Source organism: Gymnoscopelus microlampas, assembly GCF_963454915.1.
Source record: "Gymnoscopelus microlampas genome assembly, chromosome: 1".
NCBI lineage: Eukaryota > Metazoa > Chordata > Actinopteri > Myctophiformes > Myctophidae > Gymnoscopelus > Gymnoscopelus microlampas.
Window position 1 is genome coordinate 39,546,981 of NC_139962.1, and position 26,920 is coordinate 39,573,900.

The 26,920-nt window shown below is 42.8% G+C and overlaps 1 protein-coding gene across 2 annotated transcripts in view; it reads right to left on the reverse strand.

Moving 5' to 3' along the window:
- Positions 1-6,076: 6,076 nt before the first annotated feature.
- The window catches only part of arnt2 (aryl-hydrocarbon receptor nuclear translocator 2), a 68,564-nt gene continuing 47,720 nt past the window's right edge, over positions 6,077-26,920 (reverse strand). For both annotated transcript variants that reach the window (XM_084065607.1, XM_084065606.1), the window contains exons 13-19: positions 21,871-21,946; positions 21,287-21,407; positions 20,641-20,743; positions 19,909-20,047; positions 17,495-17,645; positions 9,658-9,803; positions 6,077-8,141 (exon numbers count right to left, since the gene is read on the reverse strand). In XM_084065607.1, coding sequence (XP_083921733.1) covers positions 8,043-8,141; positions 9,658-9,803; positions 17,495-17,645; positions 19,909-20,047; positions 20,641-20,743; positions 21,287-21,407; positions 21,871-21,946 — 835 coding nt within the window. In that variant the 3' untranslated portion in view covers positions 6,077-8,042. The remainder of the gene's footprint in view (positions 8,142-9,657; positions 9,804-17,494; positions 17,646-19,908; positions 20,048-20,640; positions 20,744-21,286; positions 21,408-21,870; positions 21,947-26,920) is intronic.

Below are 26,920 nucleotides of genomic sequence, written 5' to 3' on the forward strand. Positions count from 1 at the left end.
AGGGTTAAGTTACAACGTCCACCTGCTCTGAAAATAAATGGAAGGTAAGAGGCTGTTTCATTTGCTCATAAAGGCCATTATTGAACTCCCACTCAAACTGGTGGCAGAAAATGCCTCAAGGCCCCACTTTATGTGAGGACAAACACCCAATACAAAACACTTTTCCTTAGAAAAATGTGTAGGTTAGCAAAAACAACTGTAAAGTGCTTTTAAGTAAGGATGAAATTTGAGGTATTTCTGAAAGCAATAATTGCTGGTGACAGATGAATATTCTCAATTGCCTCGCAAACTGTACAGAAAAAAAGAGGCAGTTAAGTAAGCTTTTCTCCCTTTGATCAGGTCACACTTGAAATTAATGATAATGTAATGTCTGGCTTATAAAAGCACAATTAACATCACAACAGTCACCATGCATTTTACAGTTTTCATAATGAGCTTCAACAGCATTAGGTATTCACTTCTGTAAGCAGATTGAATGGGCTAATCGCAATAAAATAGTTTCAAGTGCTTGTCAGACTAAAAAAAATAAAATTGCAAAGGCAATGACAAAAAAAGAGTTTAAGGCACAATACATGTATATGATTAGAATAAAAAAGCAAAATAGATGATAAAGTTAACATAAAATAATGGGAAAATATATAGTGGCAGGCTCCACTCACAGTATCTCAACATCCAACTGTATGCAAATAAAAGCGCCTCACTGCCATTAGGCAGCGGAGCTCTGATGATAGCGGTTGGTAACTTAAGAGTATAATTGGAGGCCTGAGGAGCTGCCGATTGAACACTGAAGTCCCTGAGCTCTGTACCAGGCATGTGAACATAGTCATGGCAAGTAAACAATAACCTCCCCTCCTCTCAGAAACTATCACTCCCCAGACAGGAGGCCAACAAATCAGAGCCAATTAGTTCTTTAAGGCTCCAGGGATGGAAAGAGAAACAGTTGACTGCCCCCATTTTCTAACAGCATTGCAGCCGGGCAGAGCAACAGCAGAACATGGCTATCAGCTAGGCTGTTTTAAATGTCTACTGCAGTGGAGGTTAAGTGCAATTCAAAGTTCACCAAGCTGAATGTTTTAATGCATTGAATTGTGTCACCATCAGGACAAATAGTAATCATAGCTATTCTGTGTGCCTGCATGTCTCTCCAGCTCTTTTGTAAACAGAAATTACATCTTCAGGCCTGGATACCAATTTAATGCAATTTGGGGAGATAACTCATACAGGAGACAAGATAAACAAGTGAAATTGAAAGTGATGACAAACAATGAGCAGACACTGGATCAAAATAGAATTTAAGCAGATAAATGGGATCTCTCTCCTGATTGGATGAAATTGGTGTCCCACCTGAAAAAGTTGACTGAAGAATTGTAGAGACGGGGAGACAGGGAGCCTGTTACTGAACAAATACTATAGCAATGATTACTATCAGAATATTGAGCTTTACGTTCTTAACAAAATATTTGTTTTGGTTTTAACCAAAATATATCCCTTACAGCTCCTTTAACGGACTGAACTGAACTGAATTTAAATACATTTAAGGAACAATATAAACATTCATTCATGCACAATAATAGTAATAGTAACAGAAGATGACGTAGGCAACTTCAGTGTGTGTGAGAGAGAGAGATGGTGAGTGAGTGGGCAGGAGACATAAAAGTGTATGAACCCCGTGTTCAACCATGATACAATGCCCCCAAAGACAAAGTGGAGAAGAACAGTTCAGGAGCGTTCTGGTGTTTTGCACCTGAAGACAGAGCCCATTTGTTCCCGTTCACTTCCACTCAGGACGTCTTCATGGGGGACTGAGCTCTCACCTGAGACTTGGAGAATTGATGATCCTGCCTCCACATTGTTCCCCCAACTTTTATTCCAGGCCCCATGTGGTCAGAAAGCCTGCACTCAACTTTCACAGCCAGTCAATGATATCCACGTTGTAAACAAGGTGCACTGTCTGAACACGATGAGATCGTGATGCAAAGACATGGAGGAACATCCCTAAATTGCACTGAGCTTGTATGTCTAATCTCGGGTAAACAGACTGGTGGTGATGGCTCACATTAAACCCCCCCAATCACTGCGGTTAAAGAACTGTTGTTGCCCTGTGCGTGGAGGAGAATCATAGTAGTGGGATTCCAGCGAGACCTGTCAGCGGCAGGAGACGCAGAGACCACAGACGCCGGCCTGTGCTCTTTGCAACCACAACACACACACACACACACACACACACACACACGCACACACGCACACACACACACACGCACACACACCGTGGTAAAACAGTGATTTCAGGGCCTGAGGCACAGATCTGTAACGCATGGGGGGTTGCATGACAGTGCCGTACAAAAATAGTAGATCTGCAAGCTCAACTTGTAGATCTGCTATTTCTTTTTGCCACAAGCTTATTGCAACAAGCCACACTAAAGTCTGCTTGTAAGTACCAGATGTATGTATGCAAGTACCAGATGTCATTTGAACACCATTTACAACACTTCAGCCTAATTCCTTCAAATAAACACCAGCTTACCAGCTAATTACAATTAGACATGATAATCACTCCCAGTGCATGTAGATACAGAGGAGACAACCTTAGAATGACCTTATTGCTCTCCCGCTCCCTTTTTTCCCCTATCCGTATATACCTCTCCACCAGTCCATCACAAATGCTTCGGAGCTTAGGAAATGTCAAAGGGGAATTCAGAGGGTAATCTAGGTGCATGTCATGTCAGGAAAGAATGCAAAAAACGATTTCATTTCAACTGGCTTACCTGTACATTCAAGACCTCTTGATTTGCTCAGCTGAAGCGATGCCAAGTAGCTGTTGCCAGCATGCATTTATGAGAAAAATATAATATAAATATGTAACCCAAACATCAGCTCTGACACTATAGAAAATACATGATTTTGTTCAGACATAACCAAGCCCCTTCTCTTAGTATAGTGGTATTGAAACATTTTACACACTGAAAGCCCTCAAAAGCAAATAATGAAGGAATGATGAAATTCCTAATTCAGGTCAAAGCTACCTTCCTGTGTAAATTTGTCCCCAACTTTCAAAATGATGATTCATCCTAGCAGATGAAGCAAACATTGGAAGGTTATTGATTGTTTAGGCTGTTGAAATGTGCTTATAATATATGCTTAGAGTGATATGCATTTCACTTTTCGTATACTTCATCATTTCAATGCTTACTAGAAAAACATAAAATCATAAAGATTAGTTTAGAGAGACCGAACAGCTCTAACAAGAAAAGGGGCGCTATTTGTCGAGTGTGACACTGCAGGCTGTCAGGTCAAGGCAATTGTGGTTTAGACGCCTGTCAAAGATCGTCAGGTTAGACTGGGTTGATTCTTCAGCAATTATGGATAGATGAGTTGGAGTTTCAGGGGAAGGAATGAAGGATTATTCCTTTCGGATCCTGAATACAGTAGCTCGACAATGGTAGCAAACAATTGCCTGTGCAATGTGGCGCCCTGGGCAGCTGCCAAAGACCCTTCGACACAAACCCAGGAGGAGCAGGGGATTGAACCGGGAACCTTCCGATTCCAAGACTGCCACTCATCGGGTACTTAGGCTATTTCTCCCTTTGCTTATGAATTTAGATTGACTCATGGTGCAAACTAGTTTTGCTGTTCCAAGTTAATTCTCTGTTGATGTTGCTGCTCTGTGTGACATCAGCTCAGGTAAAACTACCTATTTTTACCTTCAGTGGAACATCAGTGGATAGTCCAAGTCGGGTCACGGAGAAAGGGGGGCATTTGCCAGGTGTGAAATGGTCCCAGGGGCAAATTGGCCTAATTTCTCACCTGACAAATCAGGCATGACAATGGTAAGGAAAATACTTTAAAGGGAAAGATCAGGAAAAGTGAAGAAGTGTGAAGAGGTCAGATGTCATGTTTTTATGTATTATGATAGACATCACTCTGCTTGATTTGACTAGAGAAACCGAATGACACCACCAAAACCAACTGCTTTCTGTGCTTCCTGGTATATTCACAGGGAAGAGACACTTTGGGGTTTTTAGAAGGACATCGGACATGCCCTCATGATGGCCTGTAAGCTGTAATGATGACAGTTGATGCCATGCACTTTTAATGTAAGCAGCGCAGAGATCTTTAAGTTTCTACTTTGGGTCATTCTGGGCAAACTGACAGCAGAAGGCTTCCCATACCCCTGCCGCAATTTCCTCCATGGGATGAAATAGGTCTAATTAATTAAGAACAATGCAATGGTGAAAGGTTCTAGTGGGTATATTGTACTGACCGACAATCCAGGAGCATTCAGACTCTAGATACTGTAGGAGGGGGAGTTATTGCCAAGATCACTAGATACTTTGAGTAACAGGCCATAGAGCAACAGCATGTTGCTGGTGATACTGAACACCATCACCATGACCAGCAACCTGCACTCCAGGAGGTTAAGGCACTTGAAGGAGAATCTCATAAGTGTCTCTCTTCCCTGGGAATATAAACTGACCAGGAAGAACAGAAAGCTGTTGGTTTTTCAGTTTGGTAGTGTCAATCCGTTTCCCTACAGTCGAATCAAGCAGCTCCAGTCTGACCTTGTACAGTTGAGTGTATAAATGCATCATTCACCATTTATGAATGGTACAGTAGAAAAATGTCATAACTTCATCCCGGGTCCGCCACAGCTTAAAACGTGCGCGGATAGGCCTTGCGCTAGATCGTGTATTTTAATAGCTTTTTTTTTGCTTTTTTTTGTGAGATCTGACGTTCATAGTGACAGAACACTATGCAACCAAAAAAAAAAAACTAAATCTCACTAGACGAGATTGAAATCTCAAGATCTTTATCTAGTCTAGCGAGACTTCTGTTTTTTTTTCTTCTTTTTTTTTGACAGTGTTCTATCACTATGAACGTCAGATCTAAATTATTATTTTTTAAAAGCTATTCAAATATGCGATCTAGCGCAAGGCCTATCCGCGCACGTTTTAAGCTGTGGCGGACCCGGGATGGAGTTATGACATTTTTCTACTGTACCATTCATCGTAAGATATCATAACGTCATAGAAAAGGTAAGAAAACCTTAGTCCAAAATTCTCCTTTAAAAAATGGCTTGGGTTTCAATGTTATCTCTATATCTACATAGACAGTAAAGTGGACCAAATGACAGACCATATCAGACCAAATCATGTTTAACAATAAAAATGTCCTCGTCTTTGTGGCCCCAGAGATACAGAAACATAAATAATAATCTTATCAAATAGGGTGTTGTGGTCTAATGCATATCAAATTAAGGGTCCTCGAAATTAAAAAGGTTGAGAATCACTGGTCTACGTTCTAAGAAGGAAATGCTATTATGACATAATTACCAGACTAGCAAACATGACTGCAGTCGTAATGTGTGGGTTAAGGTAGAGTGCTAGCCTAAATAAATTCAAGAATCGTCTTAAAGAAAACACAGACACTCCAAACTGCTTTGCCAGAATTCCCACTACAGGGGGCCTTATAAATAAAAGCTCAGCTTTTCACAAAACTGAACTTTTATAAAAGCTCAGCTTTTCATCATTTCACTTAGCAGCGCTTTCTGTTGGATGTGGACGTTAGAGAACAGATGTTGCCGCACGTGTGCACGCACACACACACACACACACACACACACACACACACACACACACACACACACACACACACACACAGAGAACTCTGGTAGAAAGCCCAGCTCAGCATCTCTCTCATGGTCCACAAAGATATCTCCCAGAAAGGAAGGTCCATGATGTTGTATCTGGCACTGAGTCACACACACAGAGTACATGCATGGACACACACACACACACACCTTAATTTTCACTTCACCACATGGCATTGCCTTTGGCAAATGATGGAAAACCACAGGATACAGAGGGACAGATGAAGAGCAGGGGTTGCTGTTTGATGGACAAGCCAGAGCAGCAAATCATCTTCTTATCTGGTGTCTGCATCTGAGGCTGTTTAACTCAGAACCACCCAGAGTCTGGACAGCTGCTTTCAAGCTCACCGTCACTCCAACACACACGCCTGGAATGAAAATCTGCCTTAGGGGCCCAACACTCAAACACGTCTTTGATTGGAAGCCACGTAACCAATAAGAATTTATTGTCACAAGCACAATTTGTTACACAAAAATAATGGGTCACATTTACACAATTTATACAGGTCTAGAACTCATGTACAATTAACAGACTAACTAAATACCGATAGTTAAATATGTACTCACATTGCACACAATGATATCGTTAAAACCTACACAAAAAACATGTACTGTGTGAAAGTAACACAAGTCGACATAAAAATCACATTATTTACAAAAAAACATCAATTTTAAGATTTTTAGCAAAAGGACTCCAACGCCAGTTCAAGGTTCTCCCGTCGGTCTTGCCAGAGACACATTATACAATCTTATCGTGTAAAAGTTCCCCCGCTATAAAGTATTATCCAGTCTCTGTTAATAGTTGAAAAGATTATAAAGTAATAAAGTCAAGTAACGAGAGTTGAAGGACACAGAATACACTGGTAAATACTGCGCATTGCTTGGACGATATGGCGGTTTTTCCCTTTTTAAGCAGGCTGGTGAGATTAGCGATTAGCTTAATGAAGTGCACTTTAAGCCTTAGCTTAGCGACTTTGCAAATTACTTCTTTATTTGTACTTTTTTGTTCGTTTTGTTTTCATTTATACATAGAGTCCCTCTAGTCTCGAGTCAGGTTTTCTCTAGGGTTATGGACATAACACTACATATAGTTATAATTTACACAATAAGCTTCATGAAATACTGAGGAGAGCAGCAGGTGGTATTGATGAGCAATGAGCATTGTACAGCATTTTTCCCTGGCACCGTTTGGCAGATAGGAAAGACTTCGGTAAGGTGTGCAAGTACATCCACAACGCAGGCCGGAGGTGTGAGTCTGATAGCACAGGTGTCTATGGCTATGTTCAGACTGGCAGCCCAAATCCGATTTTTGGCCTATCCAGATTGGAATCAGATTGGTTTAACCAAGTGTGAACAGCAAAAAAAAACGAAAACAAAAACATGGAGACAGTCTTTCCTAATCAGATTTGAACGAACATTCCTTGGTGGTTTGAAATTAGATTAAAATATGATTTCAAAAATTTTGTTCATTCTGGATACTCAGAAAAGGAAGCCCGATTTATACTAAGTATACATCATACGATGGTGTTGCTCGGCGAGAGTATAAATTAAGCATATACTCACGCCTATGTCATTGTGTCATTACCACAGCAACCAATGCAGATAGGTTGATGATGTCTGAAGACACAGATAAAATCTGATCACATGCAAATAACTGTGTGGACAGTCCATCCTAAAGATCGTATTTGAGAAACAAATCAGATTTGCCTGCAGTATGAACAAAGCCTATGCAAACATAGTGTGGGCTTTCTCTGATTCTTGTCTGAATGCAATAGGTGCTCGCCTTTCTCTGGAATTTATCAGCGAGTACAGGATAACTTCTGGATGCCCCTTCCAGTTCACCTACTGCTGTCAACAATTGCATGGGAAGACAGCTGTCATTAGAGTGAACGATGGATGCAGAGTCAAAATGAAGGATTGGTACAGGTTATGTTAAGTACCCTCAGTCTGCAAAGTGATCAGTGAGCGAGAGATCCCTCTTGACAGCAATGAGGTATGTGGATTAGAAACATACATACTGCAGGCCTCAATGCCCGAAAACAAGTGTGTGTGTGTGTGTGTGTGTGTGTGTGTGTGTGTGTGTGTGTGTGTGTGTGTGTGTGTGTGTGTGTGTGTGTGTACAAATGATGAGTATACCCAGATATTCACCGTCCTAGATCGCACGTGTGCTAACATTTATTCTCTTTGTGTGTGTGTGTGTGTGTGTGTGTTAGAGAAGCTATTTAGAAAGAAGGAGGGGATGAGAGCCATGACTGAATGCACAGATCTGTCCATTTTCTTCTGTCTGTGCGGTCCGGCCAAGAAAGAGCGAGAGACAGTGAGAAAGAGAAAGAAAAAGAGGAAGGAAGGAAGGAAGGGAGGGAAGGAGGGTGAAGGAGAAACGTGGGCGAGGGTTCTACTCGGAAAAGGGTGGGAACATGCCGAGGTCAGCGAAGTCCTCAATGTTGTAATTGGCTGTTCCCTGGGTGGGGTCTCCAGCCATCGGTAACATGTCCTGTGGAGACAAGACACACGCACACACACACGCACACACACACACACACACACACACACACACACAAGGAAGTCTAAGGTTAGAGGCCGGCCAGGAACGCACAGCCATTATCAGACACACCACTGTGTACACTGGACACAAGCCAGGATGTGGAAGGGCTCTTATGTCCATCCAGCAGACTGTGCCTTTTCACCCCTTCACCTCACTGCTGTCCAATCCAGCTCACTGCACGTTGCTGGTCCAACATCAACACTCTGTGTGTCTGTGAGGTGCTGAGAAAGTGTGTGTGAAGTGAGAGGAAGTAGATCAATGTGTCGGTGTGTGAGCAGTGCATGGTGATAGGGGTGAAACAATCGCTCTTATCGATTTAACTGGTTATTTAGAAGAAGAAAAAAATACACTTATCGAAACTTTAATAAAATAATCTATTAATAATATATCCCCATTTTGGACATGTAGACAAAACAGTGGAAACGGAAACAGTGAAAAGTGTCAAGCATGTACATCTGCTATTTTCATAACAAAGTACACAATAACACTGAACTGGTTAATCAATTCGGTGATGTAAAAAAAAACGTTTAACACGTTTAAAGGTAGGGTAAGTGATTTGCTTTGGTTAAAATAAGTGTTAAAGGAGACACACCATGAATTTCACTTTTTTTTTTTTTTTTTTTTGTATTTTTTGGGCTCCCCAGTGTCTCTTGTACCCCAAAAAATATATTTTTTTAACATTCAGTCATTCATTCTCATTTCAGAGATTTTCAGAATGGGCGTGAACAGGCCATCTCAGAATGGCATGTTTGCTTACATCACGAAACTTTCTGCCCATGTATTTTGACAGACAGAATTGCTCAGTAGCACCCCTCTGCCCAACAGGACGTTTTGGTATTGCAGCTGAAAGTGCTTTATAAGCCTGAGAGAATTGACTTGGGATGAGTATATCTGAGTGTTGATTTAGGCTCAAACCTTTTGAAAATGGTTTGTCTCCTTTAAATAGCTCTATATTCTGATAGTACTCATTGCTATAGAGTGTTTGTTCAGTATTAGGAGTCTCCTTGTCTCTCCACCTCTTTATTAAACAGAAAATGCATTTCGTTTCAGTTTCAGTTTCATTTCCAATTTTATCCAACCAGGACAGAGAACTCAATCAGGATATAAGATTAAAGAAGTGAAATTGGAAGTGATGACACTAAGAAATGAGCAGACAAAATTGGAACTGGAACACTATACAAATTAAGCTTAAAATGGGTACTTTCTCCTGATTGGCTGAGATTTTGACACCTACCGAAAAATGTATTTTCTGTTTATTAAAGAGCTGGAGAGACAGGGAGACTCCTGTTACTGAACAAACACTGTATAGCAATGATTACTATCAGAATATAGTATTTTAACCTTTTAACAAAATACTTTTTGTTTTAACCAAAAAATATCACTTACCCTACCTTTAACGATTATTACATTCATTGGAAAAGTAGTCAATGATGGATAGTTGCAGCCCTACATGGTGGTACATTACCTGAAAGACCTCCGTCTGGCTGGGGTTGGGATGTGTGTGCTGTTCCCCGGCCTGCTGGGTGTGATGCTGGTTCTGCCACTGGGACCAGACCTCACTGGGGCGGCCCTGGAACTGACTGCCGCTCTGATTGCTCTCCCCCGACACGTCTGCAGACACACACGCCATTGTTTATTGTTTATTGTTTATTTGGATCCCCATTACCTACTACCTTAGCAGCAGCTACTCTTCCTGGAGTCCACACAGAAATAAATTACATTACATAACATGAAAATATTTTACATGACAGTATAAGAAAACAGTTAAAAACTTAAAATACAACCAAATGTTAAAAACAATATCATACAGTATAGCCATAAACACACAGGCAGAGAGTTGGAGATCCACGTACACGGCACGCCTCGGGGGCCAAGGCTGCACCGTATTTCAAACGCAACCAAAGTATTTTGGCATGCCTGAAACCTTTCAAATACCTTTAATTCTTAGGTATCATAGTGTCAAGAAAATATATATTGCAGGTATCAACAACCATGCTCTACATGGGCCAGCTGCTGGTGCTGAAAACATTCCTGTGAGAAGAACTTTTTTTTTTGCAACCCACGATCCATATTTCAAATAATGTCACGGCAAACTAGTTTGCCAGATTGTAATATTAGCCTGCATCAATCCCAAGTTGCATTCCTAGGCGAAGGGTGCTGATGCTATGTCTGTGGCACTGTGATACCTGGTGTAGAATATTTCACTGCACCCTGAGGGAACATGGTGCCATTTTGACATCCCTTACCCTAGTGCATGTTCTAAATCCCAGCAAGAATAAAGTTAGGGTTCGGTAGAGCTGTTAAAAAGGAGCGTTTATTGGCAGATACATAAGCAGTCGTGACCTGAGCAGTCGATAAATCCTGTTCCTGGGGAACGGCTGACGTACTCTCTCTCTCATGCCGGGTGGCATGAGGTCCCACGTCATTTATCAAATATTCAACACACAACGCTCACTACTGCTACTGCTGCTGCTCTCGTCTGCCTCAGACTCTAATTGATCTATCACAATAAGAACATCCATACGCTCATGGATATGCTGAGTCTTGGACTTTCTCACAAGGTCAGTGTTGGTAACAAACACTAATTGGATGTATTACGGTAGCAGCCCATTATTACGGGCCTTACACAGACAAGACAGAGGTTTGCATATACAGGCTTGCAAACACACACACACACGAACATGCACACAGACACGCACAAGGACAGTTGGACACACACACGCACGCACGCACGCACGCACGCACGCACGCACGCACGCACGCACGCACGCACGCACGCACGCACGCACGCACACACTCCCTGAGGGGCTGCTGTGAGTCTATATGTGCAACTGGGAGGGCAGAGCACATTAAACAGAGGCAGATTGATAAGCCGTCTCCCTCTCTTTCCCGGCAGACAGAACATTCCTGCTGTTTCACAATAAACACTTATGTTTCATCTCCTTTGCAGTCAGACATAGGGAGGAATGTGCACTAATGATGGATGGAGGAATGAGAGCAAAAGTTAAAATAAACCCAGAGAGAGAGAGAGAGATAAGTAATGAACCCGGCTAATACAGGAAGCTAGAGATAAGGAAAACAAGCGCATATCACAAATCAATATGGTGAAACACATGGAACGATGAAGAGGAACTCAAAAGGCTGCAAATGGGTTCCATCTTTCAAACCCACTGTCCCTCTGGCATTTGGCCTTTATCTGACTGTGTGCATGTGTGTGTGTGTGTGTGTGTGTGTGTGTGTGTGTGTGTGTGTGTGTGTGTGTGTGTGTGTGTGTGTGTGTGTGTGTGTGTGTGTGTGTGTGTGTGTAGGGGGGTGAAAAATAGGAAGAAGAGAAAAAGAGAATAGAAAAATGGAAATCCATTTGGCCAATGTGCCTGTCCATTAATAGACCATCAGGACTCAGAAGGCCATTGCTGCTCTCCATTCCTCTAGCCTGCTGGAGAACATGCGCTACTCCTGGGGGGACAGTTACTCTTCTAAGAGATGACTGATGTGCCCCTGCTGACCACACATGACATGAATACTAAAAAGCCATGTTGAGATCGACATTTACAAGTGCATACATAAGGCAGTAGTTCTCCACTGGTTTTGCATGATTAAAAGAACGCAATTGTCTAGCTTTCGTATGATGAGCTACTGTAATATAACATGATATTAAATACCAACATAGCAAACTGGTCCTGAAAAGAAGAAGAAAAAACACCAATAACAACAACTGAGAGTTAATTGCGAGTATAGCCTCATTTTCCTTCATCTGCCGGTTCCAGTCTCTCAGTCTGGATAAACAAAAGTCCCATCCAAAACATCCTACTATCAATCTGCTCAGAAATAACACGCCTCCCTCTCAGGTCCTTGAATACATTCCATAGAAAACAAACACTCAACAAAGCACTCGCCATCAACAACCACCCCTCCCATGCCCTCTAACCGGCTTTTGAACTGAACTGTTGCCACGGCGCCAACAGTTGGACTGCAGGCTGAAGGGTCACATCAGTGACTTGCATTGTAAGTGATGTCAATGCTGTTATTTTATGTATTTATTTTACTTAGTGCTGTTATATTGCACCTTGTTCTATCTGCTGATTTAATCCTCATGTGTCATGTCCTTCTGTGTCCTGTTGTTGATTGTATGCCTCTAACGGCCTCTTGGGCATAAATACCTTTCTTTTGTTTTGTTCTTTTCACTACATTCATAGAATGTGAAGGCCACAAAATATTCAAGCCTTGAGGCGGAACCTCGAGGTCCTGGATCATGTCTCGCATCATTGGAGTAATTTGTCTTTGACATTCCAAGAGGTCACAGTTACCTCATAAATAAAGACAAGGTTTAGTAGAAAATAGATCACTGAATGGGGTCATGGTCAATTTGTACAGTCTTGGGTGTTCCTCTTAAGACATATTTAAGCAAACTTAATAAAATACCCCAATGTCTAATACACAACAACAATAATGCATGCTAGGTGTCATAGTGGTAGGCTTCTAAAAGTAAATAAATATTTCACTTAAGATAATATTACACGTTTTGTGACCTTTTTTTTTCATGACCTCATCAGAAGGGTTTTAACTCACTGGCTGCCTGGTGAAATATACTGATGTAGAGATTGTCTGTCTGTCTGATTGATTGGAGGTAGGTACCAGTAGCAATATTGATGGTGGAACTCTCTGATTGATAAGTATCACCAGATAAGTGTTCTGAATGTGAAAACAGGCCGGTGGCTGAGCTGTGACCTGTTTACCCAACGCAGGCCAACTTGATTCAGCGTAGAGCTGGATGTAAGTCGATTGCATAATCTGTTAACCTGTCAAGCAGCCCTGTGCATTTCATCTTCTACTACAGGAACACATCCTCATATTGCACTTCAATCTATCACTGTAGAATTCTTTATTTTTAAGTCCCTTTCCCCATGTCCCCTGGTATGGTTTAAATCCTTAGAAAACTCATCTCATCTCTTTCCAATACACGCACATCATCTCATCTCTTTCCAATAAATGTACTTCTCAATACATTTAAGGAATTATCTCCCTCAGGCGCTCAGGTGGTACAGAGGTAAAGTGCCTGTCCACCACCCCGGAGTCTAGGGATTCAAACCCACCGCGGGGCTTCCGAAATGGCCCAGCGCTACACAAACACAAGTGGCCATGTTCAGAGCAGGGAAGCCAGGCGCAGAGGTCGATCTTTGTCGCTGCGCTAGAAAGTCCTTACTGGGTGGGGGGTGGGAGTGTTAAGAGGGTAGAGGCACCTCACTAGCAGGTGAGTCATTAGGATACGACAGCAGTGGCAAAACACAGAACTGTGTGCGGAGGATTAATTGGCATAAAGACCAAGTTTGGAGACCAAAGGGGTAAAAATGATTTACTAATCTAAAATAAATACATAAATAAATAGTATATAGAGCAGTTTCTTTTCAAAGGGAAATGTAAGATCATAACCAGGGGTATGGCCCGACAAGCTCTTTTTCAGGCACTTGGACAATGCTGCAGAAGCAGCATGTGAATAAAACTGAACTGAACTATACATAAATTAATTTACACATTGGGTGCCAAACACGGTCTGAACCGTGTTTGCACAGAGTAGCGCTTCGGTGCCGAACACGGTCTGAACCGTGTTTTCAGTCGCTTTTTTTTTCTTCTCCACACCGGAGGGGCTGGAGCAGCTCTGGAATCACCCACGGTGATTCTGAGAAGGAAGGGCCTTATAGATCACCGTGCCAAAAAACATGATTCCCCATCCGCTTCCGTTCTATCTCTTTCTCTAAAACCCCTATAACTCCGAAACTTTTTACGTTGGGGAAAACGACTCATTTTGTATGCGCGATCGCTGCGCCATTGTGACCCACGTGAAAGATGTTAACGTTCCAGGCGTTAGACAGGACCATCGTGCAAAATGCACGCATGCTTTGTTTCACATGGAATGCACGTCGTGGAGTCTACAGCTTAAACAGCGCCGCGCAGCTCAACGGTGAGATTTCTGGCACCGAACGTAATCTGTTATTATAAAATTCTGGTACCGAATGTGTTAATGAATGGAAAAAAAATAAATCTCCCCCAAAAACGCAGAGAACAACGGAACAGAAAAAAAATGTTCGGGTCAAGCAGCAAACGCACTGTGACTAAAACAAACAAGCCAGTCACTTCCTCATTGATGGTTGTGTCAGGGACGGGGAAGTGCTTGTTTAGAATCTTAACCATCCTTCATACTTGCTCATTGAATAAGTAATGTCTTTAGTGAGGCTCTGATAAGTGTTTGGCCTGAGACAACCAGCTTAGTGGTCTTGTGGTTAGGGCGTCCGCCCTGAGACTGGGAGGACGGGGTTCAATCCCCGATCGAGTCATACCAAAGACTATAAGACTCCTAGCTTGCCACTCAGCATCAAGGGCTGAATTGGGAGTAAGTCCCTGTGACCTTCTAGCGTCATGGCTGAGGGGTGTACTTGTACATCATGGCTGAGGGATGTATTTGTACATCAAGCTGCCTCACGCTAGGGAAACAGTAGATAGGCTCCTGGCTACTTACTCACTTACTGTGATATCACACCCCGGCCAGGTTAGTGCATGTCTGAAGACATGATTTAGTTGTAAAACACTATATATAAATTATTAGGACATATACAGAGCATTTCCATAGGTAAGCTTCAAAAAGACATTAACCAGACAAAAAAAAAAGATTTTTGTGGTAGACGTACCAGCTGTAGAAAGGACTATAGCCTCATTTATGCGGTATGCACTCTTACCAGGTGAGCCCCAATCACTTAATCTTATTCATTTACTCAGATATCGGTACAAAGAAAGCATTTAGTCATTTCACTCTTCAATTGAATGTGAACAAATGCAAAATATATTTTCACGTGTGTGTGCGTGACGACTGTGTTGTCACCACCTGTCGAATCAAATCTTTCAAATCATCAATAATAAGTCAGCAATCAGGTGTTGACCTGGTATCACAAATACTATTACAACATCCTTCAAATGTTACACATAATAGTCATACATTTATGTAAATATTTTTTTGCTGAAAGATCTATCTATTAATAAAAAGATGACCACAGATATAAGTTGTAATTTCTTAAAACTCTTCAAATACTTTAAATGCAGTCGATCACCATTTCCTATCATTTTTCAATTTAGATCACTTCACATTAGCATTAGATTCGCATTATATAGCTCTCCAAAAGTGTGTGACATGTATAGGGCGTGTTAGGAGATTAGCAGGATGTCAGGCATAATTTGGATCACTGCTGTGCTGTGAATAATAACATGTGGGAAGAAATGTTCACTCAAGCGTGTTAATGTATGGATTACGCTGTGTGAATATTATATGGTACGCTAGCGGTGTGCAGAAAGCATGTCGTCTCAGACAGGCTTTGAGAAAATGCACGGAACGTTAATTAAAACCCACTGCAGCCTGGAGGAATGTCAGACATGTGAGATTAGTGCTCAAATTTCGAAGTTCGGCACATACAGTACAGGGTGCCTCCCTATGTCATCAAACTGTCTGAAGAACCCCATGCTGTGATATACGAGTGTACCATAAAACATGCATACACACACACATACATACATACTTACACTTACATTTGTCTTTTTTTTTTTACTTTAAAGCTTGAAGCTAAATGACTTATGATATATTCACTTATTGTATTATAGTATGCATTAACTTGTTGTATTACTGTATAGTATGTATTAATGTATTGTCTTAGAGTATGTGTTGATTTATTGTATTGTATTAAGTATTAACTTATTAATTTTTCTTGCTTTGTTTTTGCCTGTGGGGCAGTTTCCATGGAACATGACGGTTACTGCTATTATTTTATACTATTATTGGTCCGCTATTATTGGCTTCTTCCATTTGAGACTGAGTCAGTGTCATTTGCAACCACTCAGATATTGTCTGGAGAAAATGCAGAAAAAGGACTTGCAGAGCCATTCACATCACTCTCCCACTACTTAGCAAACCCAAAGATTAGCCCAGCATGAGGTAATCCATTAGCTCTGTGTCTGAAAGACATATAGATCATATAGTGGTGTGGGACAGATGTAAGAGAGACCCCTTAACCCATTACGACCTGAGGCCCCAAACATGTCTTCTAAATCCTAAGAGTTTTCTGAAAAACTTTGCTATAATCAGTGGTTCTCGAACTTTTTCATGTCAAGGACCCCCCCAAAAATTTACCCCCATCTCAAAATATTTTCCAGGGACCCCCAGAAGCAAAGATTTGAGTTAAAATTGTTCGCTCAAAATCTTTCAAAAATAGCAGATCTACAAGCTCGCAGCGTGGCACAAGGTGACGCGCTTTGAGCTTGTACAGTATATGTACTATTTCTGAAAAGCCAACACGAAAATCTATAATGACACAGACGCTTTCCCGGTTTTAATGGGTTAATGGGGCCATAACATGAATCACACTCTCATGTTGCTCCAGGGTTCCCCTAGGCTGGCGCCGTAGCAGGTCTACAATATGGTTTAGTTTGGATATGCTCCCATGTAATGCATGTAATTACCTACTGTATGTACAAGGACAATAAACCTCTGGGCCACACTGAACTACCAAAAGAAAAAGAAGCACACTTCAAAATGACGTTCCAAAGTCAAGTGAAATCTCTTGCTTTCATGCCTGTCATGACCTTATATTCAGGAGACCTTTGGAGAAGAGTCCTAACAGCTTGGGAAACGTTGAGGTTCACTGGTTGTATATTGAGTGAGTGTATGTACTCTGTGTACTGTATGTACAGTATGCATCCAGCATATCATAGACAATGGCACAAGTCCATCTGTCATTTGACCACTTGGTATTCTTATAATACCAAACTCAAAGTAAAAAAAAAGTTAGTCACCAATCAACGATGTGCTTTGTAGGATTTGAAGTCAAGATCAAAGGGCTCAGACTCCTCTTTTGTCATCATGACAGAGACGGGGAGTCCATCTCATACTGTAACTCCGATAGTAGAAGTGAAATTCTCCACTGAGAACTACTCTGAACTGATGTAGATAATTCTACATCAGTTCACCTGAACTCTTCCATGTGTGGGATTTCATTCACCACTTAAACCATATATATATACTCAGATGAACCAGGTCCGCCAGGGCTCTATACTTGGTCCACTCCTTTTGTCCCTCTTCGCCAAATCTCTCTGTCGAAAATAGCCTTACCTACAAGCTCACCAAGGAGTTGCGTTGTGACGTGTTGTGAGCTTGTAGATTGGCTATTTTTCGCAGAATGTTTACCCCAGAAAAGGGACGCTAGGGTTCATGTGGTTAAAAAGATATATGGACCAAAAACAGAAATGGAGATAATTGGCCTTACCAAAAGCTGTACTGCGGTTGGTCAGTCCTGAGTAGGCGTTGCCGCTGGGCGATGAGGTGGCAGGCGAGGACAGGGGGCTATAGGACGCCGGGTCAGCCTGGTAGCTGTGGCCAGAGCCGATACCAAATGGACTGGACTGAGCTTTACTGGACTGGAGAGAAAATACACTGCTTAGACATTATGTTTGTATGTGTCTGCACACAGGGTAAAAATGGACCAATGCATCGTGCGTCTTGTCCCATTAAAGCCGGGAACGCATCAGTGTAACCACTTTAACCATTATTTTATACTTTGGCTATTCAAAAATAGCCGAGGTACAAGCTCATCGTGCGGCACCGAGTGCCGCGCTATGAGCTTGTAGATCTGCTATATTTTTTTTTATCGTGAACATTTTTGCTAATCTTTGAATATATATCTTTTAAAGCGAACATTTTGAACTCAAATCTTTGCTTCTGGGGGGTCCCTGGAACAACATATTTTGAGATGGGGTCCAGTACCAAATACATATAATTTTGGGTGGTCCTTGACATGAAAACGTTTGAGAACCACTGATATACAAAGAAAGTTTTTTCAAAAAACTGTTAGGATTTAGAATACATTTGTAGAATCCCCCAGAAGCAAAGACTTGAGTTACAAATGTTCGCATTGAAAAAATATATTCAAAGATTTGCACAAAATAATGTTCACAAATTTTCTAAAAATTGCAGATCTACAAGCTCATATGAGCTTGTATATCTGCTATATATGTTTTAATAGCCAAAGTATAAGAAAATGGTTAAAATGGTTAAAATCTAAAATGACACAGATGGTTTCCCGGTCTCCCCGGTTGTTCTTGTGCTTCTTTTTTTTGTATGGGCCACCACAGGATATACATCAAACAAGATCAAAAAGGTTGCTCGCATCCAAATAACCTCTTGAAGCAGGTGCTGGCCCCAAAACCACTGAGATGAAAGATAAAGAAGCCGCTCCGCACATTGGAGCTCTCATTAACAGTAACTTCAGTCTGAAGGAGAGTGGTGGCTCGAAATTTCACTCTTTTTATGTCCTATTAAAATTACTTTAACCCATTCAAACGCATATACAGTGTCATTTTAGATTTTTAGCTATAACCATTATTTGAATACTTTGGGCTATTCAAAAATAGCAGATATACAAGTTCATAGCGTGGCACTGAGTGCCGTGCTATGAGTTTGTAGATCTAATGTTTTTGTTGAAAAATTTTGAAAATGTGTGCAAATCTTTGAATATATATATTTTTATGTTATATATGTTTGCTTTAAAAAAATATATATTTTATTCAAAGATTTGCAAAAATGTTCTAAAATCTAAAAAAATTAAAAAATATAAAATCTAAAATGACACAGATGCGTTCCTGGATTGAATGGATTAAAAGTAACTTCAGTCTGAAGGAGAGCGGTCGCTTGAAATGTCACTTTTTTTGATGTCCTAATAAAGTTACTTTAATGGGAGCTACGGTGTGCAGGCCTGCCTGTTTATCTTTGACCACCAGAGGATACACCCTATAAACCATTGGATGTATCCTCTTATTGGGATTTCCTTCACAGATGATTACCTTACGGTTTCAATTAGATTTACATTAAGCTAGGTGTTAAGATTATGCATTTTGTGGTCAAAGTTGGGGGTTTAGGGTATGAATCTAGCTTGATATATCACTGGATCACTGGCATAGCAAAAGTGTGTGTGTGTGTGTGTGTGTGTGTGTGTGTGTGTGTGTGTGTGTGTGTGTGTGTGTGTGTGTGTGTGTGTGTGTGTGTGTGTGTGTGTGTGTGTGTGTGTGTGTGTGTGTGTGTGTGTGTGTGTGTGTGTGTGTGTGTGTGTGTGCTTTGCTGGACCAGGCCAAGGAAGACGGATGAGCCTGTTAAGAACCATATGCTCAACACACTCCCCTTAGCATGCTTGTGGACCGCGAAGCACAAACACAAACACGCACAAGCACAAGCACGCACACACGCGCATACACGCACGCCAGTGAGCCTATCCATTATCGGATGCCATCAATTTGAATCATGGCAAAGGCGGCTCTAGCGGAGTGCACAGTAACCATGACAACTAGGGACATGGTTGAGTTCATTAATGATGCAAATGGAAGCGCTTGCCATCCAAATAGCTGGATGTCAACAGACCACTGACCATATACATACTACACAACACCACATCACCACTGGAACAGGTATGTATGTATGTGTGTGAACTTGAGTGTGTGTGTGACAGAGAGACAAAGAGTGTGTGTCTGTGTGAGACAAAGGAGAAGATTTGTATGAATGTGAGATGAAAGTGAGCAATGTGTGTGCTGATTTGGAGCGTGTGAATGTGTTTCTGTGTGTGTGTGTGTGTGTGTGTGTGTGTGTGTGTGTGTGTGTGTGTGTGTGTGTGTGTGTGTGTGTGTGTGTTACCTGTCCAGAGAATGGGGGTCTGTTGCCTGACCAGGCCACCTGACCAGGATTGAGTTGTCTGGAGATCTGGGCTAGATTCTGATTGGATGAGCCTGATGGCTGGATGTCGTTCACCCCAGGGACATGAATCACTGAAGAACTGCAAAACAAACACACACGCACAAGCACACACACACACACACACACACACACACACACACAACCATTTAGAGAGAGAAATATTAGTTTCAGGCTGACAGCTTAACCTTTATCCAGGGAAACATTTCAGTTTGATCAAAGACTTAGTGGAGAAAAAAACTATAACGGCAAATACAGGAATAAGATGGAAGCACACGCACGCACGCACGCACGCACGCACGCAGGCACACACACACACACACACACACACACACACACACACACACACACACACACACACACACACACACACACACACACACACACACACACACACACACACACACACACACACACACACACACACACACACACACACACACACACACACACACACACACACAATGGTGCCGCGGCTTTGTACACTTTCTTCACAGCTCTGCAGCAGATCACAGCCTCCAGCTTGCATGTGTGGTGTGATAATGAGGTGTTGTCTGGGGCCTGGTGTGCCTACATGCACAGGCTAAACACCTGTATGTGTGTGTAGGAAAACGCTCTGCACGACACAAGCTTACTGTATAGTAAGCTTAATACGTGCTGACTATCAGGGCGTACCTGAAGCTTTTGCCCGAGTGGCCCTGCTGGAACGGAGAACTCTGGGAGTACAGCTGCTGTCCGCCCGCCGTGGACGAAGGAACCATCATTTTCTTATCTCCCGCTACACACACACAAACACACACACACACACACACACACACACACACACACACACACACACACACACACACACACACACCATCATCATCATCATCACAGAGATGAGAGGAGATAAAGACATACAGAGAGAAAAGCAGAGCAATAGCAAGTGAGGAAATGACAGGGGATCACCGAAGCAAAAACAGACTACTTCTCAACTGTCAAAACACAAAGGTTTCTCAACAGCCTGGAAGACAGATGTACACTATATCCAAATTCTAAACCATGGTGCAATATTATGTGTTGAGAGGTGTGTGTGTGTGCGTGTGTGTGTGTGTGTGTGTGTCTGAGCGTGTGTGTGTGCGTGTGTGCGTGTGCGTGTGCGTGTGCGTGTGCGTGTGTGTGTGCGTTTGTGTGTGCGTTTGAGTGTGCGTGTGTGTGCATATGTGTGTGTGCGTGTGTGTGTGTGTGTGTGTGTGTGTGTGTGTGTGTGTGTGTGTGTGTGTGTGTGTGTGTGTGTGTGTGTGTGCGTGTGCGTTTGTGTGTGTGTGTGTGTGTGTCATACAGTTTGCGATGCCGGTGTACATCTCTGCGAAGCGAGGGTCTCTCTCCTGGGAGAACAGGGCCTCTGTCTTGTCGATGTTCTTTCCTGCCTCGTGGACGCCTCCCACACCAGTCACTGGAACCTAAGGAATGAGGGGGAGGGGGGGGGGGTTGCATTGTGTTGGGCGAGGTGGGAGAATGTTGTTGTTGGAAGATACAGGATGAGTCACGGGATGAGCTGCGCAGGCTCACACAACAGCACATGGCTTATGCTATGCCAGCGGTTCCCAAGCTTTTTTGGATCAGGGCCCACTTGAACACTCATTTGCATGGTTGCAATGTGTGTTCACTCAGGCACACAAAGCATGTGCACATCCTTCATGCCAGTACCGGCCCTCCAGAGCAAAATAAAGTATGCTAAGCCACACACGGGCAATGATATTTTGGGCTCCAGTTCAGATTATTCAAGGGAAGTTGCAGAGGCAGTTGAACAGCCTAGAACATGCATTCACAACTGATTCAGCCCCAAGTCTGAGAGCAAGTTCCTGCCCAGCATAAGTGTGTGTGGGTAACCAAGGGGCTAGGGGTGTGTGAGGCAGGTTGTACCTGGGACAGATCGTAGGCAGTCAATCCATCTCTCTGGTGAACTTCCAATTCTTGCTGCTGCTGCTGCTGGAGCTGCCTGCAAGAACACAGAATACAAACACAAAATACAGTCAGCTCCTCAAGCTACACCATGCACATGTCACATCCAACCGAGAGAAATTAGCACTTTATCCAATTCAGCACCATGTGACAAGCCAGCATGCAGACCAGACACAGTAGCTGTGTGACAGATTGTCTAGAGGGGCGCACCAATGAACACAATTGACCGTGTTCATGGGTGGGAAGCCGGGTGGGGAGGGCGATCTCTGTCTCTGCTTTAGTGACAACCTGCAGATTCACCTGTTCAGCTTGGGAGCGGAACAAGGAAGGATAGCACATTCTTCTGCATGTGTTCCGCTCTCCCGGTGATACTCCTCACTGTGACATGAAAAGAGGCAATGTCACATATATTGGAGGAGAGACATGGTTGTCTACTATACACACTCCAAGACCAGCCAGTAGCAGTCACAGGGACGACATGGGGGAATTGGTTATTGGGAGAAAAGGAAAAAAAGACAATCTGGAGAAGAGCATCAAGGAATCTTAGGATGACCCCAGAGGGAGTGAACATCTGGACAAAGGTATTTGTGAGTTTTAAAGACCAGTAGATTTAGGGGCCGTCCCGGCCGTGTCCAGTACACACAAAGTGTGTTTTTGAGGTGGCAGGTATGGCAGGTCTGTATGTGTGTGTGTGTGTGTGTGTGCGCGTGACAAAGTGCCTGTCTGCCATGTATTTCTATAGTGAAGACGCGCTCCTCTTCCCAGCGACCGAGCACCGTGCTTCAGCGCTCTTGGCATCTGGGCGCTTCAAGCTGACAATAGTTCAACTTTTGGAGAGGAGCGCTGCTCTTTTTATCCTCCTGGCGGTGTCTGACAACCCGGTGATTTACGTCCAGACGTTTATCACAACCATGAGAAGAAGTCCATGTTTACTGTCGTTTCAGCGAAGCTCTTTGTGCTAGTAACGCAGAGGACAGGACATTTGAGCACAGAAACGGTTGATCGGTTTGAACGTAGCGGGCATCAATAAACGCTGCGTGTGAGTGCTATGGATATGATATCCAAAGCACCCCTCAGCTCGTAAGACGCTTTCTGTGGAAACGGCCCCTTAATTTCCAATTTGTGGGGGGCGGCCATAGCTGAATGGTTAGGGAGCCCGCCTGGGAGTCCAGAGGTCCTGGAGGTCCCGGGTACAATTCCAGCCCTCAACAATGTGCCGAAGTGTCCCTCAGCAAGACACTTAACCCCTAACTACTGTCCCCTCTGCACTCCTCTGTGGACAGCACCCAGCTGGGTGAAGCTGAAACTGAATTTCCTGCGCGGGATGACATTTTTCTTTTGTTTTTATCGAGCTTAAGGGGTGATCCGAACAATGTGTTAATGATAAAAAAAAACAAGTGTTCAACATCTGTGAACAGATGCAGTGTACATACATGGTATTTCCTTCATAGTAAATATGGTGTAAATTAATTCTCTCTCCCCTCCCCCCGCCTCCATGAGCAGTTGTTTTGGACTCTAAACTTGTTCCAGCAGACATTTCTCTGTGGTTATGGACCATTGGTAGCTTGGCAACATAATATGTTCCAGAATTGCATCCGTTCCATTTGTTACTGGTACACAGAAATGCTGTGCAGATCCAGCTAAATCAGCCACTTATTTTCAAAGCCTTGCAGTGATTTTCTGAGCTTTCTGAACCAAGATGACCTGCTTATGAATAGACAGCTACAAGGGCGTAATATTACCATGGCCTCAATTGACTATTAGCATACACTTTTAGTGCATGTCCAAGTATTAAGTGGCCGTGACCATCTCTCCTTCTCTCTCATTCCTTTTCCCTGATGCATCAGAAGATGCCAAACTTAATACAAGAAAGAAGGTGAGAAAGAACAGGAAAGAGACAATGGAGAGAGACAAATAAAGACATGCGGTATAGAGAGAGACTAGGAGTGTTATGACCCTGAGGTCATAATGTATTTTATGCCTGTATGTTTTAATCTTCTGTGTATAGGTTTGTGTATGCCTCTGTGTGGTTGGTGTGCGTGTGCCTGTGAGAGTGGTGGGCTGCAGGTGTGTCTGGCTGATCGAATGTATGAGTGAGTCATTTTGCAGGGAGCTGATTGGTTCCAGCCTTGGGAGAGGGAACTTTAAAAAGGCCTGCTTTCCACACCTCCTGAGGGCTCTCCTCTCTTCAGTTCCAGCAAGACTGCCAGCCAACCTGTAGAATGTGTGTTAGGAGTTATTGTCGTTATTTTAACAGCCTTGGTTTCGTAGGGGTGGGTAGTCTTTATTTTGATCGGAGTTTCTCCTGTGTTTTTTGAGTATGTGTTAGGTTAGTGATTAGTAATTTGGTTTATTTTGATTTGATAGGTAAGTTCAGGTTCTTATGTAGGTTTCTTTGGTTCATTGTTTTGACTTAACGCCCACCCTGAAGTCACTGGCATTTTAATAAAAAGGCTGCAAACCCTTGTTGCTGGTGGTTCTTGGGAGCTGGAAAGAGGGGAGTCCCACTTTTTGTGTTGCGCCTTAAGGTTCCCCTAGGCCGGGGCATAACCAGGAGACTTACAATTTACAATGTAAGCATTTATCAGACGCTCTTATCCAGAGCGACTTACAATGTGCTACATCAGAGTACTGTAAGTGGCATGAACCCTAGTCAACAAACAACATGGTAAATGGTCAGGTAAACAGAGTGCAAAGACAACAATTGTAAGTGCTATAAAGTAACCAGGTAAACCTCATTATTTGGTGATCAAAGGAAAGAGCACTTCCACACATACAGCAGACACAGTGATATGAGGATAAAAACACAAAGCCCCAAGGTTTATTTCCATTGTGGTTCCATTGTGGTACTGTAGCATTTGTGGACAAGTAAACAGTATATGCCTACCGGTATCTAAACAACATACATAGTATGTGTGTACAAGTAACCAACCTGCATCTAAGATCTGTGTTGTATAACTAGCATCTATAAATGCAAAAAAGGAGTGCAAGGGGGGTGAGGTAGAGTCTCATGAGGTGAGTTTTCAGACCCTCGTGTCCTGGATGGAGTGTGTGCTGTGTAAACTCATGCAGGCCTCAACTCAGTACCTGCCAGAGTGGATTAGAAGCCACTTGCTGCCAGTGGCCCTAATGTCTGGAGCTACAGTCTATTACGGCTGATCCTGACACGTAGACACACTGCGACCCATCAAACAGAGCTGCCAGTGGGAATCAAACAGAGCAGAGGGGAACCACGCCAAGCCACTGTGGTGTCAGGAGTGGCTTATAAGGATCTGCAAATTACAACTGTCTTCCTCCCTCTCATCCCGTTTGTCTGTCTGTCCAGGTCCACTATGAGTGAATTGATGGTGAATCAAAAGGAGATATAGGAGTGAGTCCACACATGCATGCACACGTACAGTACACGCACGCACACACACACACACACACACACACGCGTGCGCACGCACACAAAGGGGTCACCTGGAGTGGTAAGCCCCAAACACACTCATGCTGCAGGACTTTATTTGAACTTTGAAAAGAATGTTAAGATCTGGGTTTGGAGCCAGCTCAAAGTTTCCACAGTAACACAACTCCCCAGTGCAGCACCTCTGAAATGCTCAGCATCACACGACCATGAGGAAAAATGGCTCTAAATTTACTTTTTATGTCTTATTCTCCTCTCCAGGTCTGCAGAGCCCAGGCTCAGGCCCATGCAAATCCTCATATTCAATATTGTATACTATTGTAATTTGTTATTTCCGCTCGAGCTGCCTTGGCTAAGCAGCCACTGTGCCCCATGTACTGTCCATGGAGGATAGTTTCATCAGGGGCTCACTGGCACAATGCATCAACTGGCCGTGCCAATGCTACATTGGTAGTGGAGTGTGTGAATGCATGCAATATGTATGAGAGTGCACTATTTTCACACCAAGCGCAACCCTTCCTCTCCTGACACACATACGCACACACGACTTATACTCATGGGGTGTGGGCAGTAACGAAGTACTGTGCTGTACTAAAAAAATACATACTTTTGGGGTACTTGTATTTTTGGATACTCCACTACTTTCACACCACTACATTTCTAAGACAAATATTGTACTTTTGACTCCACTACAATTCTATGAGGGGAAAAAGTACATTATGAATTATAAGCCCTATTTCAAATATAGTGTAAAATAGCAGATCGACAAGCTCACAAAGCGCCGTGACTCGTGATGTAATGCGTTGTGAGCTTGTTAATCGGCTCTTTTCACAATGTTTTCTTTTTTTCTGTTTCTGGAAAATCTTTAAATGGGGGGAGGAGGGCTCATTGATATTAAAAAAGAAAATGCACTTTGTAATTTGTACTTTTGAATACTATTTTATTCTTTTATTCTTTTTATTCTTTAATTTTAATAGCATGTACTTTTGAATAAAGCAAGTACTCCAGTACTTTAACTCAAGTGCATATTTAACTGATTAACTTTCACTTATATTAAGACTATACAATAATATTTGACTAGTAGCATCTATACTTTGACTCAAGTGCTGAGGTTGAGTACTTTGTCCACCGCACGCACACGCACGCACGCACGCACGCACATACGCACACACGCACACACGCACACACAGGACTTCATGGGGGCAGAGGAGCACATAGTCATAGCAGTAGAGGACAGCAGGAGGTTTATAACCATGGCAACATACGGACGTTTTCTGCTCTCTCTCAGGCCCTCACCATCCTCTCTGCTGGTCTTCAAGACTTAGAATCCTAGATGAGGCTGAATATTTGGAATGACCTGCTTAATGGTTAGAGATGTCACTAACCACAGCAGATGGGCTGCAACTACCGGTATAAATACTTTTCTTGGTGATTATGGGAAGCACTTTTTTGAGTGTGGATAATTCTTTTTAGCGGCGCTAGCCGCTCTATACCTTTAGGTATAGAGCGGATCCTGCTCTATACCTGACTTTGTCCGTGTTCACCGTCAACGTTCTGATTGGTCAGACCCGTCAACGTTCTGATTGGTCAAACCCGTCAACAAAG